The 24,317-nt window shown below is 47.5% G+C and overlaps 1 protein-coding gene and 1 pseudogene across 1 annotated transcript; both read right to left on the bottom strand.

The window, feature by feature from the left end:
• Positions 1–3,021: 3,021 nt before the first annotated feature.
• LOC117880378 lies at positions 3,022–17,116 on the bottom strand (annotated as a pseudogene).
• A 3,299-nt stretch (positions 17,117–20,415) lies between these two features.
• Positions 20,416–21,481, bottom strand: LOC117880376 (solute carrier family 22 member 9-like). The gene has a single exon (XM_034776498.1). The coding sequence runs from the start codon at positions 21,451–21,453 to the stop codon at positions 21,037–21,039; it is 417 nt and encodes a 138-aa protein (XP_034632389.1). The 5' UTR covers positions 21,454–21,481; the 3' UTR covers positions 20,416–21,036.
• Positions 21,482–24,317: the final 2,836 nt, after the last annotated feature.

Here is a 24,317-nt window from a genome sequence, read left to right as displayed (position 1 = left end):
CACCGCTGTGAAGTGCCAAAGACTGCCTGCCTGGACCCATGCTTCTCACTGTAAAAAGACCCCTCCACCTCGGGAGGGCTCTCCGACTGATAAGCCTATTTCTCTTTCTAGCTCTGCTGTGCTTTCTGAACAGCAGGGAGAAAGGACAAGGTGAAGTGCTAGTAACGTCTCCCTTGTCCACTGACAGACCTACTGTGCCTTTGGATTTTTCTAGAAGAAGCAAAACCATTACAGGGTGATGTGCTAGTAACCTCTCCCCTGTATGATGCTGAACCACGACTGTTTCAGGAAAAGAGAAGAAGGAACACTCACTCCATTGAATTCACCAAAGTCCAGGGATTCCTGACTACAAAAGATATTAAGAACTGACCCTGGTGAAGAAACAAAGAATTATACACTGGCAGGAAGAAACTTGTGGGACCCATGCTTGGGAATGAGTTATTGATTGGATTTTGGCGTTTATTCTACAGGCTGCGCCCTGTGTTTTGGATAAGTCCTTCAGCATGTATTGCCCTCCCTAATTGGATTTTAAATGACAAGTACCAAAGACACCTTGTTGCCACTGCCCCTGCCATCTCCTCCATTGCACTGTTACCCCTGTAACACATCTAAATACAGACAATGCCATATATTTGATAAAACCAATGGCCAAGGCCTTCACACTTTAGTGATTTATTTAAATATTGTTTAGAAAAAGAAGTTATTTTTAAGGTTCAGGATATCCCATATAAGCGAACAATTGAATGGAAAACAAGTGAAATAGTGGTGATAAAAGTATATGATATCACTACCAGTGAACCCCAAGAATTTGTAATTGTAATTGATGGGTTCTATAGCAAAGTAGATATGATGGCTGTTCCTAGAATTTGCACTGTGTTTAAATGAGAGAGGTCCTTATTGTTATTTGGTCACCCAATTAGTGAACAATTAAATGAATACCCAAAGAGTTTTTTGCCACTGGAAATTTTACCTGCATGGAAATTAGTCACTGGAATAATGTGACCTGTATCTTATTGCAATACACCCCCTTCTTATGCTATTAATATCAATGTCTTCCAGCAGTACATAAAGGTGTTTAACCAACAGATGTGGTACAGTACTATACCAAAGAGAGATGTATTAGGATATCAATGGACTGTGATTAACACTACATTAGGGACTGTTAAAGTTTTATTGCCTTTATCCAGTTTCCAGATCACCTCTAAATACCCAAGTTGTTCAAGGGGGGGGCTGCCATTAAATTAGCACAATAGAGGGCTTAGGTTATGGACACTCTGGCCATTAGAACCGCCACAGCTCCAATGTATATGTAAACTCAAGCCAGGGAAAGTTGTCCCTGTCCATAACAATGTTTGTTGGGAAGGTAAGGGACTGGGAACCCTCCTGACAGAAGTCATAATCTTCCAGGCTCATAACAGCTGTGTATTTGTTAAGGCCCATATTGTATACAATGCCCATTTTAACCTCACTATGACTGTAGGCAGCCATATTATTTATTGGCCTTTGGATAAAAATTTGCAATCAACTCTCAGGTATAAAATGCCCTTTAACTGGACAACCCTGGTACCAGACTGTTTCCAAAATCTGCTTTCATTGATACCTGAGATCCAGAAAATTTCTGACTTACAGGGACAAATACATATTTTCAAGGACATGAATCAAATAGGCTATCTGAAAGGCACCTTTTTCTATCGACTGTCTTCCTTGTGCACTAGTCAAGACGTGCTGTGTGCAGTGACCAAAATTATATACGAACCACACCATGTTGGTGCTATATGTGGATTGACTATTGTATTGGGATTGCTGTTTTAGGACTGTGTTTTTACTATTACTGTTGTAAGGGATATTGCTGTGCCTGTAATCTTCTGCTAGGCCCCCTGCAAGGAAGCAAGTGCCCTTAATGATTGCTAATGAGGTTTATGATAAAAGTTAGGATGAGATAAGAGGAAAGGAAGGAAATCAATGGGCTCATGAATGTTAAAGTTTAGGCCAAAGATGGTGCTAGAGAAGCACCAAAGGGGGGAATTGTGGAGAAAAAATAGTCTAAAGCCTAAACTTTAGTCAAGTGAACTGTATGTAGGGTCAGGTGAACTGTATGTGTGGCCTGGAGGGGGGAGTAAAAGGAGAAGGATAGACAGAAATCATAAAAGCAGAACTAACTGAAGACATTATAAAAATAGAATTAACCTTTGTAACAGATTATGATTAATAGATGTCAGGTGACAGAGCAAGAAGCCACAAAGGGCAAAACTAAGAAAAACTTGTTTTGTTTTATTCCTTATATGGATGTAAAACTTTAAGTACGTATATGTAATTTTTGTGGTTTTATCCTATATAATCTCTCGCATTTTATCTGTCGGGGGGCAGGGAGGGTTGGCTGCCTTGGCTGACTCCCCCATGCATGCATGTTTGATTGTCAACAAAGGAGCCTCAGGCTGTCTGATCCAAAAATCAATAGTGTGGCCAATTTTCCACAACAATGGTGAGGAGATTATTTCATATCTGCCCACTGCAGGATTCTCATACCTTCCTCTGAGGTATCTATTGCTGACTACTGTCAGAGAGACTACATGGACCTTGGCTGTGATCAGTCCAGCAGTTCCTATATTCTCCCATATTTCTGTACATATTGGTACAGAATTCCCTTAAGAATTATCACCACATGACTGTCCTGCAGTACTAGGCCAATCCTCAACTGCGTGGATTAACACTTGGTGAGGATCTGGCCCAAAAGTATTTGAGCTGTTCGTTGCCATAGGTTACATCCCAGCAACACCAGGTTTTGAACTACATGGAGGAGCTACATAGTGTAATTGATTCGTGTCCCCCACCTTGCACAGCAGCAGGTCCCGTGGTATAAATTCCTGCTGTGATTTGGAGGTCAACATACTGTTTGAAGAGGTTGATTCCCTGCATTAAGTGCAAAATTCAACCCCTATGGAGTTGTCACTGATGCTTGCATAGTACTTCTGGCATGATTAAAACAGTAAAAGAGCTAGGGCGGAGTCTTCAAAAGTGCCTAAGCCCCCCTTTCAAGTGATTGGGAGCCACATATTCCAAGGTATTTAGGTGCCAAGAGATTCAGATAAGTGCCCAGTGGGATTTTCAGAAGTGCTCAGGTAGATGAGGCACCTAACTCTCATGGGAGTGGCTAAGTCACTGGTGAAAATGGAACATAGGCTCCTAAGGCACTTAGGCACTTTTGAAAATTGTATCCATAGCCCCTACAACAGTTGCTCGTTTTTCTTTCCTTAACTGGCTTCCTTGGCTGGGTCTGGCATGGTGGGTTTCAGAAGGATCTCCATTTGTTGTTCATCTCTCAGATGCCTGGGTCTCTATGAAAAAGAATATCAGTAAATATTAACATTTATACAAGCAGTAAGAGATGTACTAGGCTTAAAACATGCTTAGAGCTAATGGGGCCAGATCCCACCTGGTGTAAATCAGCCATAGCTACACTGGAGTCAGTGGGATCAGATTATCTAATTATGCATATCATTTCTTGTGTGTGCGCTCTCTCTGTGTGGACCTATGTCTATATCACAAAGCCCCCACCCAGTGCATCATGGCTACTCTTCCTGCCTCCCAATAGATTCTACTAACCGTGTCTCCAACTCCTCTATGGTCTCAGGCAATGGCACGTTGAGCATCTCTGGCAGGAAGGTCGCTGCAATGCCGGAGATGATTAGGGCAGCTCCATAAATGATCAGTGGCAGGAAGGGAATGTATTCCTCCAACATCTTCACCAATGGGGCAATGATGCTGCCCAGGCACGCCATGGTGTTGCTCAAACCCATGCCGGTCTGCCTGTGAATTTGAAATCATAACAAACAGAGCTATTAGCTTAAGCCACAGTGGTGAGAAAAATCTGGGCTAAGGAGCTCACAGGCAATAAGACAAGCAGTACCTTTCAGCCAGGCCCTGTAGACTAGTAGTCAGAACACCTGGGTTCTTTTCCTTGCTCTGCCACTGACCCACTGTGTAACCTTGAGCAAGTCACTTCCTCTCTCAGTTCATCCCTTTCTCCTTGCACCCTCAGTCTCTCTTCTCTATTAGGATTGTGAAGAGCAGAGATTGCTGTCACTATGTGTGTGGGCAGCACCTGGCACAATGGGACCCTAATCTCAATTTGGGAGTGTACAGTGCCTCATACAATGGGGGCCCTGATCTCACTCAGGATCTGTGGAGTACCTGGTACAATGGGGCTCTGGTGTGGTCTCTAGGTGCTAACTTAACAAATGGGAACTTTCCTGGGGGCAGGTTACCACACAAGTGCAGGGTTTCTGGCAGCTGGGATGGGGCTAGCTAGATCTTTGATCTGATGTGGCAGTTCCTAGAAGGGCAATTTTGGGTGTCTAGACTGAGACACCTCAGAGGACCCTCACTATTCAGATAGCACATCCCCAGAAATTGCAGAGAATCAGGCCCAGTTGCAGTGTCCTAATGTGGGCATCCCCTGAGGTGCCCAAAATCACTAGAAGAGCTGGTCAGGAAATTGCAATCTCAAAATGTATCATGGGACAGGAAAACAAACATTTTTCCCATTCTGAATCAGGACAAACTATTGACATTTCAAAAAATTTTGTGAATTCACATTTCATTTCAATTACGATTACTGAATTTGTACAAAAAAGGGTTGTTGTTTTTTAATATATTCCAAAAAACAGTTGTTTCCAACCAGAAAAAACTGAAGTTTGTGTGTTGGAAATGTAATTTCCAACCCCCCCCCCCCCCGCCCATTTTTTTTCCCAACCAACCCTTTCCCATGAATAGCTTTGGCTTTGATGAAATAGCTTTTTCAGTCAGAAAAAATACATTTTGATGAAAAATTCCCAACCAACTCTAATCACTGGTCACTTGGCTCTGGTCTTTTGCTGTTCCACGGGGCTGCATGTGAAGTTTGAGCTGCACCCTCTGAGTTTTTTCTACATACCTAATCACTGTGGGGTACAGCTCACTCGTGTAGAGGACGACACAGTTAAAGGAGGCAGCAAGACAGCCTTTTCCAACGACAGCCAGAACGGTGCGCAGGGTCTTCAGATCTTGGGAGAAGCACACAATGGAGGAGGGTTAAACACGTGGAAAAAGGCTGAAATGCTCAAGAAGGGTCAGGAGTCAATGGGATGTATCCCCAGCCACTGGTGCCGATGGGGCCAGATCCCCAGGTGGTGTAAATCAGCATAGCTGCACTGGAATCAATGGGGCCAGATCCCCAGCTGCTCCATTGAAGCCAAAAGGGGCAAGAAATCAATGGAGCTGGGCTAATTGACCCCAGCTGAGGATCTGTGCCTCAGTTTGCCATCTAGAAATAAGAGTGATAGTCCTTTCTGTGTTGTCTCTATTTAGATTGTGAGTTCTTTGGGGAAAGGGCCTCTCTCTCCCTTTAGGTCTGTGCAGTACTCGGCACAATGGGGCCCTGATGTCATCTGAGCAGCACCTCGCCCAATGATCAAATACTAATAACCATTTACCTAGCTTTGTTTCTGAAACTGGGTCTATCACCCCACCCAGACTGCGGCTCATCCACTTTGCAACCATCTTGCAACAGGCCAGCCTGGATCAGGCTGAATATGTCTCTCAGGTTGCTTCATGGGGAAGTGCCAGGGCAACTGGTGTCATAAACACGTGTCAGCTGCTTCAATCCCTGGCAGCAGCAGGTGGTTCTGTACCTTGCAGTACCTCAGCCGCAGAACACAGCTGCGATGTATTGGTGGGCTTGAGCTCCATTAGCCCTTATGAATCAGCTCTCTTCACCCTCCCCTGCAGTTAACCATATCAGCCAGGCTTTGGACCTTTGGTAGGACAAAGGCTTGAACGCTTCTGGTTCTAACCCTGAAAATCCAGGACACCATATAACCACCTTGTGGGACAAAGATGTTGGCTAGGATAGAGAGTCCAGCCAGGATGAGGGTCAAGGCCTGTGTGAACCGGCGCCCGATGAAGCTGATTGTGAGGACTGAGATGAACTTCGCTGCGAAATCGACAGCTCCAAAGACCAGCTGGATCAAAAAGATATTGACTCCGAAATTCTGCAGGTTCATGGCCAACCCATAATAGGCAAAGCTGGTGGAGAACCTGGGATGAAGCAGACAGGTATTGATGCATAGAGAGTCCTTATCATTGAGTTTATTTGTTACAAGCACGTTCCCTTTCATCAATAGGCCCTGCAAATGTGTTTAGTGGTTGGAGTCAGGAACCCAGGATTCTCTTCACTGCTTTGGGTGGCAGTGTAGTCTAGTGGGTCGACTGCACTGTGTTCTGTTCATAGCTGTGGGAGGGGATTAGGGTCTAGTGAGTTAGACTGGGGAGCAGCTGGGAGCCAGGACTCCTGGGTTCTATTTCCAGCTTTGGAAGAAAAGTGGGGCCTAGTGGTTAGAGCAAGAGGGGACTTTGCTCTGTTAACTCTCAGAGAGGAATGGGGGCCAATAGGTGGAACAGGACATACTAGGCACCAAGGATTCCTGGGTTCTTTCCCCAGCTCTGCAGATGGAATGTGTCCTAGGACTAGGAATAGGAGACTATAGGAGCCAGGACTCCTGGGTCCTATTCCTGCTTCTGGGTAGAATCACCTTCTGATGGTTTTCTCTACATCCTGTCTCTCAGGTGGGATTTACCGAAGTCTAGCTACAACATACTGAATTGTGATCTATTGGATATTCAATCAAGGTGAAATTGACTGTCACGGACATGCCATGGGATGAAGTGGAGCGTCAGTGCGGCTTAGTAGAGGTGAGCAAAATTTTTCATCTAACACATTTAACACAATACAGACTCAACAACATCAAAATGTTTAGGGAATTCATATCCCTTTTGCTGAATTGTTTCAGATTTTAAAAAGCCCCACAAAACAAAAACAAAATAAAATCTAAACGTTTTCAGTTTTGGTTCAAAATGAATCTTTTTTTCAAACATTCCTTAAAGATTTTTTTAAAATAAAATTAAAATATTTAAAATCAAAACAAAATGCTTCACTTGATTTTTTCCAACTTTTTTATTAGTCGGAAATTGAGAAAAAAAAAGGTTCTGTTTAACGCAAAATGATTTTTTTTTTTTTTTTTTCCTATTTTTTTTCAAATTGCCTGCAGGTCAAAAAATCCATAATTTGCCCTGTTCCTCAGCAAATTGTCATGCCTGGTTTACTTGCTGCAGGTCTACTTATCATAATCTCAGCTTCCTCTTTCTGTGAACACAAGAGCCGACTAACCATACAAAGCAGAGGCAGAAGGAGATCCGGCGTACGACAGGGGTCCGCACCAGATCGATGAAGGTATAGCTGCTCTTTGCAGAGGCTATTTCTTTTTGCATGTTGGATCTCAAGACCTGGGGAGAGAAGAGAATTCTGGGTAACAGCATGGGGCCTCCATGGTGGGAAAGGCCTGAAACAGAGCAAGGGAATGGGACGGAATGAGATTCGGATCATCCAGTGCTGCCAAAATTCTTGTCTCAGAGCAGGCCTCAGTGCAGACAAAATAAAGTATATGTCTAGGAAGGGAGGGAAGGATGGATAGATAGAAGGGTGTGCATGGGGATGGATGGATAGTTGAATGGACAGAAATGTTATATGGAGATGGATGGATAGAGGTGTGTGTGGGGTGGGGTGGGGGGGGATGAAAGATAGATGGAGATTAATAGAGATATTATGTGTATGAGTATATGTTTATAAAAGATGGATGCTTAGATGGCTGGATAGGTAGTTATGTATGTACAACTATAGGTAGAGAGATTGATAGAAGATACCTTGTAGGTATGGGAATCCCATTGTACGAGAAAGAAGTCAGACCATGGTGAGAATACCATTGCTCAGGGAACACTAAAGCCAGTTGCGCCACTGGTGTACATGTGCAGAGTCCCCATGACATGAGTGCAACCACACTGATTTATATCTGCTTGTCTTGCATGCCTATATTGGCCGCTGGAGTTGGTGGGAGCTCTCAGCCTCTCTGAGGTCCAGTCTTACCTCTGTGTTAAGTTTGTCTCCTTCTTCCGGTTTATCCTGGCCACTCTCTGGAGCTGCTTCACTGCCTCATCAGGTCTGCCGGCTATCACCAGCCAGCGGGCAGACTCCGCGAACCACCTGGGAAGCAGAAGATATGAAAACACACCTGCACAGAACACACCCATTGCACATGTTGAACTGCGATCAGCCCCACTGGAGCATGGTGCTGTTCTTCTACACTAGGGGCAGTGCCCAAAGCCAGTGCAGGGCACAAGCAGTGACAGAGGCAGCAGGGAGCATATTGTGGAATAGCCTCCGTGGAACCTGCATTCTGTGGTCTATCTCCTCCCCCTGCTACCTGCAGCCCCCTGGTGACAGCCAAGTGTTACTGCAACCTGAAGCTCCATTCCCGTCAGGAGATTGCCCAGTGGAAGCAGGTGGTACTGCACCTTGCCATGCATCAGGAAGGAAGGATGGTGATAGCCGAGACCTGACTTCTATTCCCTCTTTTCCCTGCAGACTTCTTGTGTGACCGTTGCTAGTCACTTTGTCTGTCTGTGTCTGAATCCCCTCATCTGTACAATAGGATAATAGCACTGCTCTCCCTCAGAAGGGTGTTGTGGTTACAGCTGGTCAGCACTTTTCTGCTGAAATATTTTTCCATTGAAGAATGTGGATTTGTCCAAACTGAAACTGTTTGCAGGGAAAGGTCGGTTTCAGTGAATCTCTTGATTTAAAGAAAATGGAAAAAGTTTCAAAAATTGTCCTTTGTCAAAATTAAAAGTTTCAAAACATTTTGGTCATTTACCCTAAAAAAAAAGGGGGGGGAGGAGGTGTTAAAAAATAAACAAGCTCCAGATCAAAAAGAAAAATTTCAAAATTATCAAAAGGAAACATTTCAACTGACCCAACCGGAATATTTTTTCAGATGATCAATTCACAAAAGTTTTCCGGGTTTTGACTTTTGGCCAGATTCAGGATGGGAAAACTTTTCAAAGTCTCAAAGACTCATGTTAGTTGCCAGCCTGCTCTAGCTGTGAGGATATTAAACATTGATGTGCCTAGATACTATGGTGATGGGTGCCAGATAAATACCCATGATAGGTCAGTTCCTCATATTACCCAGCAGTGACATGGGTGGAGTAGAGCCCTCTTTGCTTTCACTGGAAAATTTTCACAATATTTTAAATTTTTTTCAACAGAACAAAAGTTTTCATTTTGTTTCCATTTTGGGGTATGTTTGTTTTTTATTTCCTCTTTTTTTCCCCTTTTGCTTTTTTTCCCCACTCCCCACTGGAAAATGGGGGGGAAAGTAGAAAAAAGGGTCCAAAATACTGAAAAAATTGACAAATTTAGAAAGAAATGGTTATTTTTCAGCAACCCCCCCACCCAAAAAAATCTTGAAAACTAAAATAAAATGTTTACTTTCATTGCAAATTTTTGAAGGAATTTTGTTGGGGTGGGGGGCAGCCATTTTTCATGGAAAACAAATTTAAGACATCAAATCTTCAACTCTCTCTATTCATACGTTATCCTCTGAGTCTTACCATTTCCCTGGTTTGCTGAAACACTTCTAGGTATGAAACTCCTGAGCTTTCATATTTCTTTGTTCATTATTTGCATTACTGTAATGCCCTGAAGGCCCAGTCAGTGGGCACAACCCTATTGTCCCAGGTGCTGAACAAAAAGACAGTCGCTGCCCCAAACAGCTTATAATCCAAGGACAAGACAAGCAGCAACAGGTGTATAGGGGGAACACAAGGAAACAGTGAGACAATGTTGGTCAGCATGATAGGCAATCGTCTCTGCACACCAGCAACCTAACCGTCGTCAGGTTTTTTTGTAAGCCACACAGTAAAGGAGAGTTAGAAGAAGGACAATGAGGTACCTTTGCTGATGTTTACTGGGGAACTCCTCCCAGGTATGAGGGGCAGCATGATAGAATGCACAAAGATGCTTGTTTGAAAATTTAGCAAGCGGGCAACAGAGGCAGGTATCCTGGGCCATTCGGAGTTGGGAGTCGGCACTGTGCTAGTGAATGACAGATGGGATAGGTATGGTGCTGTAGGGCGTGAACGGCTTTGAAAGTGAAGATGAGTAGTTTATGTATGATGTGATGAAGAACGGGGAGCCAGTGGAGGGCTACAAAGAGGTGACCTGGACAAAGCAATGAGACAGGGAAATGATCTTTGCAGGAGTGATTTGAATGGACGTAAGTGGAGCAAGATTGCACTTGCCAAGGCCAAAGAAGAGGATGTTGCAGTAATCAAGATGTAAGATTATGAGAACCAGGATAAAAGATTTGTTTGTTCTATTTGCTTAAAGTTTGTCTCATTCCGGCATCCATTGAGAAAAGCAGGATGGAAGGGGAATGGATCAGAAAGGATAAGGGTGAGCTAACCTACCAGGAGTAGATGAAGCAGATGAAATAGGGCAAAGACACCACAAGCTGCAGCCAGCGCCAATTGGAGATGGCGTAAGCCACCCCAGCCAGAATGCACTGCCCGATTGTGATGCAGTATCCAAACATGGTGACCACAATGGCCCGTGTGCGGGTGGGTGTCCATTCCACAGCTGGGGAGAGACACACACAAAAGAAAAATAATCTCTCTGTCCTTGGGCTGATGACCTCCAGTGGTGAGAACAAGGATGAGCGGAGGCAGCAGGAACATGTACAAACAGCCTTCCCCTGGCTCTTTGAGGCTGAGATGAAATAGCTCCCCAGAACCTGCATTCCCTGAGCCATGCCTCCTTCCCCTGCTAGTTGCATCCCACCTAGTGGTAGTAGGTGGTACTGCACCCTGCTGGAGGCGCTCCATTCCCCCTCACCATGGCAGCAGCCAGTATTGCACCCTGCAGCAACTCCAGTCCCCCAGTGGCAGCAAGCAGTACTGCCCTTTGCAGGATTGCAAACACTCCAGAAGACACACACCCCCCCCACAACGGTAGCAGGCTGTACTGTACCCTGCAGGGTTGCAGCAGCTCCAACATCCCACAATGGCACACTTATGCACCCTGAAGTACGTCAGCCACAATACACAGCAGTTACGTAATTGAATAGGCTGAGTCCCATTAGCCTCTGATACCCAACTGCCCCTGGGTTCTTCAGTTCCTAGAGGACCTGTATACATTGAATAGTGCAGGGACTTTCTAGTAATGAGGAGGGCATTCTGTAGCTCCTGGCTGATGCACATGGCCTGTGCCTGTTCTGTAGAAGACGTATTGTGGAATCTCTGTTCTGTTGTGAATCATCATCATCTGATGATGGCACTCCACTCTAATAGCTTCCCTTCCATTCTTGGGGACCTGCATGCTATTGGAAGCTGCCCTGTTTTGGGCCATCTCCTGTGCTCTGGTGCTGCAGAAGCACACGGAGGTGGGATTGTTCCAGAGAACTCAGTTCTCATTTAGGCACCACATATTTATAAGAGGACATGTCCCAATTTTGAGTTGCAAAATACCTCCTAAATAACGTGCTCAGGTATTTCTCAGCTGTGGCAATCGGTGTCCCAAAGGGAGCTGCTGAGTGCTTTGGTAAATCCAGGTTGGAATGGGACCTAGGACTTTTGGAAAATCTAGCTCCCCATTTTTGGTGCTGAGACCTTGGACATCCCACCCATGCGGTGTGTGCGTCTGGTCTCTCTGTGCTCCCACCACAGAGTAATTTATCAGCAGCGGGAACAAGGCACTTCTGTCCATCCCCAGTAACCAGCTCATCTTGTGTCTGGGATGGCAGGTGCCAGACACACTTACACAGAGAGACACCGTTCATCGCAATGCCCGAGAAGGCCATTCCGGTCAGGAAACGGAAGATGCAGTAGGCAGTGAAGCTGGGCGAGAAGGCAGTGCTGGTGCCCGTGACAGCCATCTGCAAGTAGCACCAGATCAAGAGAGACCTGCGGCCAAACCTGAGCCAAAAAGAACCAAGAGAACAGGTGAGGGAAACCCAGGATACTGAAGCAAGTGTGTTCAGAGTAGGAGTTAAATGTGGTGGAAGGAACTATTGGTGCCTTAGGGTTACCATTTGTTCGGATTCCCCTGGACATGTCCGGCTTTGAGCTAAAGCTAGCGTCCGGGGGGAATTTGTAAATGTCCGGACTTCCCCCCTGCGCCCATGCAGAGCGCGCGCAGCTAACAGGGCAGCTGGTCAGATGGTGCCACTTACATGGGGCTCTGACAGCCAGAGAGAGCCCCTCCTCCACTTCCCCTACAGCAAAGATCACTCCCTGCATTTGCAGATCGCCTCCGGCAGTCTGGAGCTCCTCCCCCGCTCCGCAGCGTGCCGGGACGAACAGCTCTGGCCATTCCTGAGCAAGTTCACTGAGACATTAGGCGAAGGCCAACAACAAGGGGGCCAGGGGGTCGGAGAAGGGGCAGGGAGGTTCTGGAGGGGGCAGTCAAGAGACGGGGGGTCGGGAGTTTGGGGGGGCTTTGTGGGGGTGTGGATAAGGTTTTGGGCAGTCAGGGTACAGATAGGGGGTGGGGTCCTGGGGGGCAGTTAGGAGCAAGGGTCCCAGGAGGGGGCATTCAGGGGACAAGGAGCAAGGGGGGCATTGGGAGTTCTGCGGGGGGGGCTGTCAGGTGGCAGGAGTGGGGAGAGGGATCAGAGCAGTCAGGGGACAGGGAGCAGAGGGGTTTATATGGGTCAGGAGTTCGGGGGGGACTGTCGGGGTGGAGAGTGGTTGGATAGGGCGTAGGAGTCCCAGGGGTCTATCTGGGGGTGGGGGTATGGATAAGGATTGGGGCTGTCAGGGTACAGATAGGGTCCTAGGGGGCCAATTAGGATGGGGGAAGGGTCTCAGGAGGGGGCAGTCAGAGGACAAGAGGCAGGGAGGCTTAGGTAGGGGGTGGAGTCCTGGGGGACGGTTAGGGGCAGGGATCCCAGGAGGGGGCAGTCAGGGGACAAGGAGCAGGGGGAGGGTTGGGAGTTCTGAGGGGAGAAGTGGGAGGGGCAGGTGTGGGGCTAGGGCAGGACGGGGGCGGGGCTCCTCCCATCCTCTCTTTTGCTTGCTGAAATATGATAACCTAGGTGCCATTGACTGGCATGGCTTCCTGGCTTGGGGAATGTTCAAAGAAAACTGGGGCCTCCTGCCTAAAACCAGCTCTGTGGCACATGACAAAAGGTTATTGATGAAAATACTTCATGTCAGCCGTGCTGTAGCTGCTAAGGATGAGGCCTGCAGGGCTGGATTAAGGCAATCTAGGGCCCTGGCAATAGGGTTATCCCCTGGCTGGTATTTGACTGTTAGAAAAACATGCAATCTTGATTTAAAATCTCCAGAGCTGGAGAATCCACCACAGCCCTTGGGCCGTTGTTCCAATGGTTAATTCCCTTTGCTGTTAGAAATTTGCACCTTATTTCCAGCCTGAATTTGTCTAGCTTCAATTTCCAGCCACTGGTTCTTGTTAGACCTTTGTCTGCTAGATGGAAAAGCCTCTTATCAGATTGCTGCTCCCCGTGTAGGTACCTATATAGAGATCCCCATGTTTTTTGCAAATGTGAAATAATATGAAATAAAGCTAAAAACTCACCCTGCAGTGGCAGCTCCTGTCCTGTGAAGCTCAGCCTGGCTCCCCACTCTGAACACAGGGGCATCCCACCAAACCTGAGCAGCACTGAGTCAAGACCCAGGCCCAGCCACACCACACAGGACCCCAGGAGCCGCTTCTGCAGGGTGAGTGCAGGGCAGGCTCGGGGGTGCAACACTCATCTCCCCCAGAGCCTCCCAACCCCTGGTGGCAGGACTCAGCCCCGCTCCAGGGACTCCAACCCCCAGGGCAAGACCCAATCCCCTGCATGGATAACATTAACAAAACAAAAACAACAAGGAATTCCCCAAAATAAAATAAACAATTACTAAAAATTCAAGGGGCTCCACTTACAGACTGTGATCAAGTCACCCCTTAACCTTTGCTTTATAGATCGAGCTCCTGAAGTCTCACTGTAAGGTACATTTTCCAAGCCTTTAATCATTCGCCTGGGTCTTCTCTGACCTCTCTCCAACCTACCAACATCCTTCTGGGATTGTGGACACCGGAACTGAACACAGGATTCCAGTAGCAGTCACACTAGTGCCAAATACAGAGATACCATAACTTCTCTCCTCCTGCTCGAGATTCCTGATTCCCCCAGGAACCAGCCTTGCCCGGCTTCATACCGACGTTGCTCTCACCTGTCTGACAGACCTCCAAAGATGATACCTCCCGCCAGGGTCCCAGCCATGTAGATGGACTGAGCCATCTGCTTCAGCTGGCAGGAGTCACACACCAGGTCCCACTGTAAGGGAGAGAGAAAATGAAGCTGGGCTTCTGGTTAAGGCCCCAAACTGGGACTCAGAACATCTGGGTTTGATTCCTGGCTTAGGCTGATATTTTCAGAACCATTAATGGCATTTAGACAGCCAGTTCCTACAGCAATCAGTTGGGCTCTGTACAGTGCCCAGTGCAATGAGGCCCTGATTGGAGCTGGGGTCCATGCAGTATCCGGCACAAGGGTTCCCCAGTCTGAGCTGGGCTCTGTGCAGTGCCAGTATGGGTCCTTTCGATGTTAATGTAGGATCAAATATAATGATCCCATGTGAGGTGAATGGTTTTGAATGGAGTGAGCGTTCAAGAGACTGGGACCCCTACTCCTAGCTCTGACACTGACCTTGGGCAAGTGATGCTGCCTCACTGTGCCTCAGTTTCCCCCAGTTGTGAGATGGGATAATAAGATTTAGTCACTATTGTAAAGCCCTTTGAGATCTAGGGGAGAGCAGGGCTAGCTCTTAGCATCATTCACCGTTCCTTTAATGCAGTGTGACAGAGTTCCTCCTCTATCTTGGTGGGTCCTGCACTTATTGGCAGATTTTCTTGCCTCAGAGATTCACCATGTGGGTTAGGGAACAGCCCAGAAACCTTCCCATCTAGAAGAGTGCACAGTCCAGGTCAATTGGGAGGTTTGGGGGGAACCCAGGCCCACCCTCTACTCCAGGTTCCAGCTCAGGGCCCTGGGGACTGCAGCTGTCTATAGTACCTCCTGTAACAGCTGCATGACAGCTACAACTCCCTGGGATACTTCCCCATGGCCTCCTCCAAACACCTTACTTAGTCTCACCACAGGACCTTCCTCCTGGTGTCTGATAACACTTGTGTTCCTTAGTCCTCCAACAGCACACCCTCTCACACTCAGCTCCTTGCACCTCTTGCTCCCAGCTCCTTTTTAAAGCCCAGGTGCCCTGATTAGCCTGCCTTAATTGATTCTAGAAACTTCTTCTTAATTGGCTCCAGGTGTCCTAATTAGCCTGCCTGCCTTAACTGGTTCTAGCGGGTTCCTGATTACTCTAGTGCAGCCCCTGCTCTGGTCACTCAGAAAACAGAAAACTACTCATCCAGTGACCAGTATATTTGCCCTCTACCAGACTGCTGTACCCCACTGGTCTGGGTCTGTCACAGCGGATTAGTGGATTATGTCCAGTTTAATTGAGAGGAAACTGACTGCAAAATGGACGGGGGAATTCCCACCCCAACCAGTGCAACCACAGCTTCCTCCTACTCATACACTGAAGGAATCAAGCCTCTGTGAAGCGTAAAGGCCGTGTCCTGCTTTCCTTTACACCTGTGCAATGGCAGCCACTTGAAGCCGCATGGATTGAAGTCGCCTGGGGGGCCAGAATGTAACCGAGAACAGCACGTGGCCCTGGATGAAATTCTGCACTGACTGAGGCTGAAACCAAGCCGATGTCAATAGACATGCAGGGGCTGTAGGTTGGTGCAAATTTTAAAATCAGATACTAAGAAGAGGAGGATTGATAGATAGATGCTCTGACCCTCTTTGCCCAGAGGACAGTGAAAATTACTTGCAAAAATCTATGAAAAGGCATAACTACAACAAAAATATTTTCAACTCATCCACCCCAACTTCCACCCCATGGTTTCAGTATCCTTTTCCCAGCCGGTTACCCGCGCTGCAGCAGGTCTTGCTCTCACGTACCTCTGTAATGATGGTGCTGGTGAAAATGCTCTTGTCGTACACCCACCCATCAGCGCAGGGTTCAGTCTCCAGCTCGGTTAGGTTTGTGACTGTGGCATTGGAGTCTAGGAGCTGCCACTGCATAGTGACAAAGCGGTGACATTTCTCTGGCTGCTGGTTGCTGTCCATGGGGACGGAGACCCTGAGGAGGTCCTTGGCAGCGAGCTTTCTGGTGAGGTTGGTGTAAGGAGTGTTGTTGATGTTGATATGGACCTGGCAGTGGTGCTCAGAGGTGGCAGCAGTGAAGTTCTGCAGGAGGTTGTGGCTGGCCATCATGAAAACTGGGATAGCCAGTAAGATCGCATAGATGATTTGGAAGCGACCCATCCCACCGACGTGGTCTAAGAGCTCTGCAAAACTCATGGTGCCGGTTTGAAAGATTCAGCACTAAGTGTCTGGGTTAAGCAAAAACGATGGGGCTCGAATAATGGACGTTACTTGAATAGGTCGATTACTTGTAAAAATTAAACGTTGTGTGATCAAAATATCTACACAGAAAGATGTTAATTTGAATCCAGCTTGTATTCCACTTCACAACTTCAAAGACAGCCATAAAGCGCAGCACTTCTTACAAAAAGTCAGCTTTTGGCAAATAGTGTCCATGGATTCTTGAGGGTGTAGTTTCCAAAGAAGAAGCGTTGAGTTATATTCTCCCTAAATAACCGAGTGTGCTACCCCGTTGCTTCTCCTTTGTTGCAAAAATTTCCATGCAACCATTCCTAGTTTCCTGTCAGCTGCGGGAAAACTCCACACATCTTTTCTATGAACGGTAGACGCATAAAGGAATGGTTTTACCAAGCTTAATTCCACGTTGATCCTTGCATTTCACCTGCTGGAAAAGCAGGTGGGGCTTATATATCCCTCGGAGGGTTATATAAGGCCTTAAGCAGGTCACTTTGGTTAAAATTTTACTTTGTTTTGCATGGATTAAGTCAAAAAAAGAGAGAGTCTGAAAGCAATGTGCTAGATACGGCGCTAAATGCTTCCAGTGCAGAGGTGACAAACACTCTGATCCAATCTGCCAAACCAGATTGTCTTTGGGTGAGTATATTATTCACACCACAGGGCTAGAAATTAACTATAACTAAAAAGGATCCAGATTTAGCTGAGATACCACAAGCCCACCTCTGTTCTGGGTAGAGTGATCAGACAGCAAATGTGAAAAATCGGGATGGGGGTGGGGGGGTCATAGCAGCCTGTAAAAGAAAAATACCAAAAAATTGGGACTGTCCCTATAAAATGGGGACATCTGGTCACCCTAGTCCTGAGTCGTCACTATTCTTAAAATACCACCTGGATATACCCAGCTGAGATTGGGGCCCCGTTGTGCCAGGGATTGTACAACCCCATAGTGTAAGCCATTCCTGTCCCAAAGCGTTTACAGTCTAAATAGACAAGAAAGACCAAAGGGAGGGTTGTAATTAGCGTTGGTCTGAAAAAAATTTAGCAAAAGGTTTTTCAGGAAATGTTCTGAAGGAAAGTGTTTGTTTTTGACAAATGTCTTGACTGTAAAACATTTTAAGAAAAAAGATTTGAAGATGAAAAATTGGAGATGACAAATTTCAGTTTTTCAGTGTAAAATGACTTTTTGTTTAGAAATTTGAGCTAAGTATAGTAAAAAAATGTTTGGAAAATACAAAATGGTTGAAAGATAAACAAAATGTTTCAACTGACCAAACAAAAGTGGCGCATACGCTTGTGCTGGGCCCACTACACAGAGTGAATTTTGTACTGTCCTGGTTCTCCCAGGAGCAGACACCAGGTGTCCGGTGCTATCAGAGGCACCTTTATAAGATTGGCTGGAAAGTAACTAGTCTGCTGGGATCATTCAGACCTGAAGCGCCTACTTACACAGCGAGACAGAATTGACCGAGATGCCAGAAATGGCCAGGCCGGTGAGGAAGCGGAAGAAGCAGTACGTGGTAAAGTTGGGGGAGAAAGCAGCACAGATGCCTGTTACCGCCATTTGCAGGTTGCACCAGATCAGGAGGGCTTTCCGGCCAAACCTGCAGCACAGAGAACAGAGTTAATGGGGGTGTGGGGAGATCAGGAAGTTGGCCCAAGGCAGGGAATTTGGAGGCTGATATGATTGCACTCTATTGCACCCATTACTCCTACTTTGGTGATCTCAGCTGCCTTTAAGCACTGTTTGCAATGGAGAGTGCTTGAACCAAAATTCAGGGTTAGGAATTAATTTGAATGCATGAAGTTATCCCAGTACACTTCTGCCGATGCACCTCAAGTGCAAACTGCAGCCCTCCTGCTGTTCCAGCCCTGGCCTCCCTTCCCCCAGCTCTGTGATGCCCCTCAACCTTAACCCTGTTCCCTCTGCCAATTCGTATCAGTTGTGACCTGCAGCATTCCTAGCAGCCCCTCTCCAGGGCCACTACACAGTCCTAACCTGCAGGCAGTAGGTACATAACCATTGTGACATGTTTTTGGAGCGGGGGTTAGTGTGGTTCCAGCTCACATTAGCAACATGAAAGCGTGTGGAGCTCGGAGTCGCAGCCTCACCATCTCACCTGTCCGCGAGGCGTCCAAACACAGCTGACCCCACAAGCACACCAGCCATGTAGAGCGACTGCACCATTTGCTGTAGTGTCCTGGACTCACACACCAAGTCCCACTGCATGGGGGGAAGAAAACAGAGACCAGTGAGAGCAGGAAGATTTCAGGGCACACATTGCCTGAGCTGGAACTTTTTGGAAGTGCCTATGGGTGGCGGGGAGGGGAGTTTGGACATGCTGTAGCCTGATCTGTAGAGAGGATACTTTGATCCCCGGGTCTCCATATTTGGCTCCAGACAGACACAGAGATGGGAAGAGGTGGCTTTAACCCACACTTGTGCTCCCCCTTTCTGGACCCTACTTAACGCCTGAGGTATGTGTAGAGTGGCGTCGGAGCTGCTCCGACTTTCACTCTTCCTCCTGATGCCCCAGGGAAGCAGAGCTCAGTGCAATCAAGCCACACCCCCTATGCTGCGGAGCTGGGAGTGGAGCATTTTTACTGGCCTTCCCACAGGGCTGGGTTATCAAGGGGCTATTCACACCCCCCCACACACTGAAAATCTGAGCGCCAAAAATCAGGCTCTGAAGTGGACACCCATGAGAAAAATTGGTGTACAGAGAACCCATAGGGTCAAGTGTGTGTATGGGGGGATGGGGAGAGCTATACTGGTCAGTCAGCAAACCTGTTACCGTATGAACAGTGGGTATGGTTCCCTTGCCCTGTACTTTGTAGAGTTTCCACCCAACCAGGTTTTCCCAGGGTCATCCCTTTTTTGAGGTAGCTGCCCTGGGAAATCTGTCAGGGTACTCAGTGCACCCTGACGGTTTTATGGGCTCAGGATCGTCTTGGATGTCCCATTTTTTTGTACCTCAGAGGTGTGACGGGTTGAATCACAGAACCCCCCTTGGGAGCTGCCAACTGATGTGCCAAGACTACTTCTGCCCCTGCTTTCCCTGCCAGTTTGGGACCCCAGCACCCTGTCTTGCTGAGCCAGACATGCCCATCTGCTCCAACACAGACCCAGAGTCTGAATTACTTGCCCCACAGCTCCAGGCTTAACTGAAAGCAGCTCACAGAAGTGTTCTTGTCTTTAACACTCAGATCCCCAACTCCCAATGGGGTCTAAACCCAAATAAATCCATTTTACCCTGTATAAAGCTTATACAGGGTAAACTCATAAATTGTTCGCCCTCTATAACACTGATAGAGAGAAGCACAGCTCTTTGCCCCCCCTCCCCGTATTAATACACACTCTGAGTATAAGTAAAAAGTGATTTTATTAAATACAGAAAGTAGGATTTAAGTGGTTCCAAGTAGTAACATACAGAACAAAGTGAATTACCAAGTAAAATAAAATAAAACATGCAAATCTAAGACTAATACAGTAATATTACTGAGTACAGATAAAATTTCACCCTCAGAGATGTTTTCATAAGTTTCTTTCACAGACTGGATGCCTCCTAGTCTGGGCACAATCCTTTCCCCTGGTACAGCCCTTGTTCCAGCTCAGGTGGTAGCTAGGGGATTCCTCATGATGGCCACCCCCTTTGTTCTGTTCCACCCATTTATATATCTTTTGCATAAGGCGGGAATCCTTTGTCCCTCTCTGGGTTCCCACCCCCTCCTTCTCAATGGAAAGACACCAGGTTAAAGATGGAGTCCAGTTCAGGTGACATGATCACATGTCACTGTAAGACTTCATTACCCACTTGCCAGCACATTCATATACAAGAAGACTTACAGGTAAAACAGAGCCATCTACAGTCAATTGTCCTGGTTAATGGGAGACATCAAGATTCCAAATCACCATTAATGGCCCACACTTTGCATAATTACAATAGGCCCTTAGAGTTATATTTCATATTTCTAGCTTCAGATACAAGAGTGGTACATTTATACAAATAGGATGATCACACTCAGCAGATTATAAGCTTTGTAATGGAACCTTACAAGAGACCTTTTGCATGAAGCATATTCCAGTTACATTAGCATATTTTCACAAAATCATATAGAGTGCAACGTCACAAGAGGTGGCAACCCTACTACTTTGTGTGGTCAGTTATACCTGTGCCAAGGGGGAAAAACAGTCTGCCAGATCACAACAGTAAGAGATTTGGTGGAGGGACTGTCTCTCACTGTGTGTGTATATGGAGCCTAGTGCAACGTAACAGTCTACAAGCTACTGTGTTGTATTAGCATAGCACATATAGATCTTAAAGGAGATCTGGAGCCCCATTGTGCCAGGTGCAGCCCAGACTCCAACTGAGATCAGGGCCCCAGTGTGCCAGGCGCTGCACAGACCCTGACTGAGATCATGGCCCCATCATGTCAGGCGTTGCACAGACCCCGACCGAGATCAGGGCCCCAGTGTGCCATACACACATAGTTAGAGACAGTCCCAAAGAGCTTACATTCTAAATAGACAAAGGACGGGAGAGGAAACAGAGAGGAAGTGATTTGCCCACAGCAGATCAGTAGCAGAGCTGGGAATAAAACCTGGGTCTCCTCCTCTCTCAGCCCAGTACCCTAGGCACTGATCCACACTGCCTCCCTATGACAGCATTGCCTGGACTATACGGAGTCAGGTTTCTCTCACCTCAGTTATAATGGTGTCAGTGAACAGGCTCTTATCATAGGTCCGCCCATCTACACACAGCTCAATATCCAGCTCTATGGTGTTGGTGCTTGTGGCATTTGGGTTTAGGAGCTGCCACTGGGTGGTGACAAACCGCTGGCACTTCTCCGGCTTCTGGCTCCTGTCCATGGGAATGGAGACCCAGAGCAGATCTTCAGCAGGTAGGCTGGCTGTGAGATTGGCCTGATGGGTGTAGTTGGCCATGATGCTCACTTGACAGTGATGCTCTGGGATCCCAGCAGTGAAGCTCTGCAGGAGGTTATGGCTGGCCAGCATTAAGAGTGGGATGGCCAGGAATGCCACATGCATGACTTGAAAGCGTCCCATGCCACCAATGCGGTCCAGACGTTCTGGAAAACTCATGGCTTTCGGGTGGCGCTGGGTCGATTAAAAAAAAATTACCAATGATGGATGAGAAGAATACACTCTTCCCCTGTGTTAGCAAAATATCTCAGTGGTTTGGCCAAAAAATAACTGCTCAGTGGTGCTGATTCACACCATAAAATGGAAGTATGGCCACTTGGGATGCTTATGCTGAACATCTTGCAAGGTATGTGCTTCCCAGCAAATAGTCCCTTAATATCACAGGTTAAAATTGCAGAAGGTGGCAAGTTGGCTTAATAACTTTGCAGGTTGCCACCTGCATTAAGTGTCTGTTGTTTTTCCTGTTGCTGCAGAAATCCCAGGTTAACTGGTCCCAGTTTGCAGTGGCAAATACTTCAGTCCCAAGTCAGTGAAAAGACACCCATTCCACGAATGCTAGATGGATTTTCTGCCAGGATTCAGACCCTGCTAATCCCCAGGTTTTACCCTCTTGCAAACGGACTCATTGGTATATAAAGGCTTGATGTGCTCAGCCAGTTAAAGTTTTACTTTGCTTATTTGGTGGATTAAGTCAGATAGGAAAATGTTTGACATGAAATGGTGCAAAGGGCAGTGCTGGCAAAGGAACAAGTCTGCAGAGCACAAGGGACAAGAATGATGACCTTGGTTAGTATATTAGAGTTATGGGAGGGGTGTAGCATGGACTGGACTCTGGGCTAGATTCTGTATCAATTACTGCTGATGTAAAGCTGGACTATTTGCTCTTGGGAGATTTTTGAAAGCACTTTAATGAAGCACCCAGGTCCTCTTACCTTTTAGTCCCTAGGAGAGGAAATACCTCTTCCACATAAGACGTAATTAGACTGGAATTCAGTGCCACAAGAGGCATTTCAAAGTTCCACCCTACCTCAAGTTTATGGGCCACATGTAACCATTGCAGAGATGAGTTGGCAGAGAGCCTGGCACCATAGTTCGGAGAGGTTTGAACAGCCCCCATTCATCTCAGCAATGGGTTATCTCAGATGCTCAGTGGAAGATAATTTAAACAGTCTTTCAGGCTCAAAACAAGGCACAATCAAGCCCCTTTATATGGTAAAAACAGCTGCAGGCAACAGGACTTCCACCCAAGACACTAAGCCATGTGGCTAAGCCAGTGTTAACCCCGACAGATGAATAGGGCTCTCCCTGGTTGCAAAGGAGGGGGCTAGGCTGTGTATGTCAGAGACAGGAAGCCAGGAGAAGCAGTTCTGAGTGTGACCCAGGGGAGGAAGCAGAGAGACAGGGGAAGGCTTTTTGGGCACAGAGCTTGCGGGGCGAGTGGGGGTAGGGGCAGATGTGGGGATTCAGGAGCAAGGAAACTGCCTGCTGCTGTTAAGTGTTCAGGGAAACGGTACCCTGTAAATAAACAAGGTTTCACCAAATAATTGACCTGACTTGTATCATCCATTCCTCATGCTAACAGAAACAACCCTGCAAGGCCCTGAATATTGGACTAATGCTCGGGCCAAAAGAGCAACAATAGAGAAGGGAAGAGCAGGACTCCTGGCTCCTGTAATCATTCAAATAAACTGCACTTTACTGCAGCTGAATGCAAGGTGACACATCTAGCAGCAAGGAAGGAAGGTCACCCCTACAGAATGGGGGCCTGTGTCCGGGAAAGCAGAGGTGACTCTGAAAAGGAGCTAGGGGTGGACAAACAACTCAACATGAGCTCGCAGTTCAATGCGGGTACAAAAATGGCTCTTGTGTTCCTTGGCTGTATAAACGGGAGCAGTGAGGAAGAGCAAGGGGATGATTTTTCCTCAGTGTATTGCATTGGTGAGACAAATACTGGAATGCTGCGTCCAGTTCTGGGGAGTGCTTTTTAAAAAGGATGCTGAAAAATTGGAGAGGGTGCAGAAAAGAGCCAGAGAAATTATTCAAGGGCTCAAGAAAATGCCTGACAATGAGAGACTTGAAAGCTCAGGCTGTTTAGATCAAGAGGTGAGTCCAGTGGTGAGCTGGAGCCAGTTCGCACCAGTTCACAAGAACCGATTGTTAAATTTAGAAGCCGGTGTAGAACCTGTTGTTAAAGGAGCCGGCGGGTGGGGAAACTCTGGTCCACGGGCCACATCGGGCCCACGGGACCGTCCTGTCTGGCCCGCCTGAGCTCCCATCTGGGGAGGCTCCCCCGGCCCCTCCCCCGCTTGTCCCCCCCTCGCAGAGCCCCAGTGCGCAGCGCTCTGGGCAGCTCTGCAGCTCCTGCCGCTTTGAGCAGCATGGTAAGGGGGCCGGGAATGGGAGGAGGGTTTGGATAAGGGGCAGGGAGCGGTTGGAGAGGGTGGAGGTTCTGGGGGGGTGGTCAGGGGACGGGGAATGGGGGGGTGTTGGGTAGGCGTGGGAGTTCTGGGGATCTGCTAGGGTGGTAGTGGATGGGGGGGTCGGGCCAGTCAGGGGACAGGAAGCAGGCCGATTTGGGTAGGGGGTGGGGTTCTGGGGGGCAGTTAGGGTGAGGGGGTGGTCAGGGGACATGGAGCAGGGGAGGGGGGGTTGATGTGTTCCAGGTTCTGAGTAGGGCAGTTGGGGGCAGGACGTGGATTGGGGTCAGATGGGGGGAGGAGACAGGCACGTGGGGCTTGTACTCACCGCGCGGTTCCCTATCGGGTCTTCGGCGGCACTTCGGCGGCAGGCGGGGGGGTCTTCACTTGCTCCGGGTGAAGGACCTGCCGCCGAAATACCGCCGAAAACCCAAAGCGAGTGAAGACCCCCCCGCCGCCGAATTGTCGCCGAGGACCTGGTAGGGAACTGGTTATTAGGATTTTGGGAGCTCATCACTGGGTGAGTCTATGGGTATGTCTACACTATGAATTTAGGTCTAATTTATAGAAGCCGGTTTTATAGAAATCGGTTGTATACAGCCGATT

The sequence above is a fragment of the Trachemys scripta genome, chromosome 7 (assembly GCF_013100865.1).
Source record: "Trachemys scripta elegans isolate TJP31775 chromosome 7, CAS_Tse_1.0, whole genome shotgun sequence".
Lineage (NCBI taxonomy): Eukaryota > Metazoa > Chordata > Testudines > Emydidae > Trachemys > Trachemys scripta.
The sequence above is the reverse complement of the archived record's forward strand: the minus strand, read 5'-3'. Positions and strand labels throughout refer to the sequence as shown.

What these genes read in the sequence shown, in the direction of transcription:
- LOC117880376 (XM_034776498.1), bottom strand. Translation starts at nt 21,453, where the DNA reads ATGAGTTTTCCAGAACGTCTGGACCGCATTGGTGGCATGGGACGCTTT.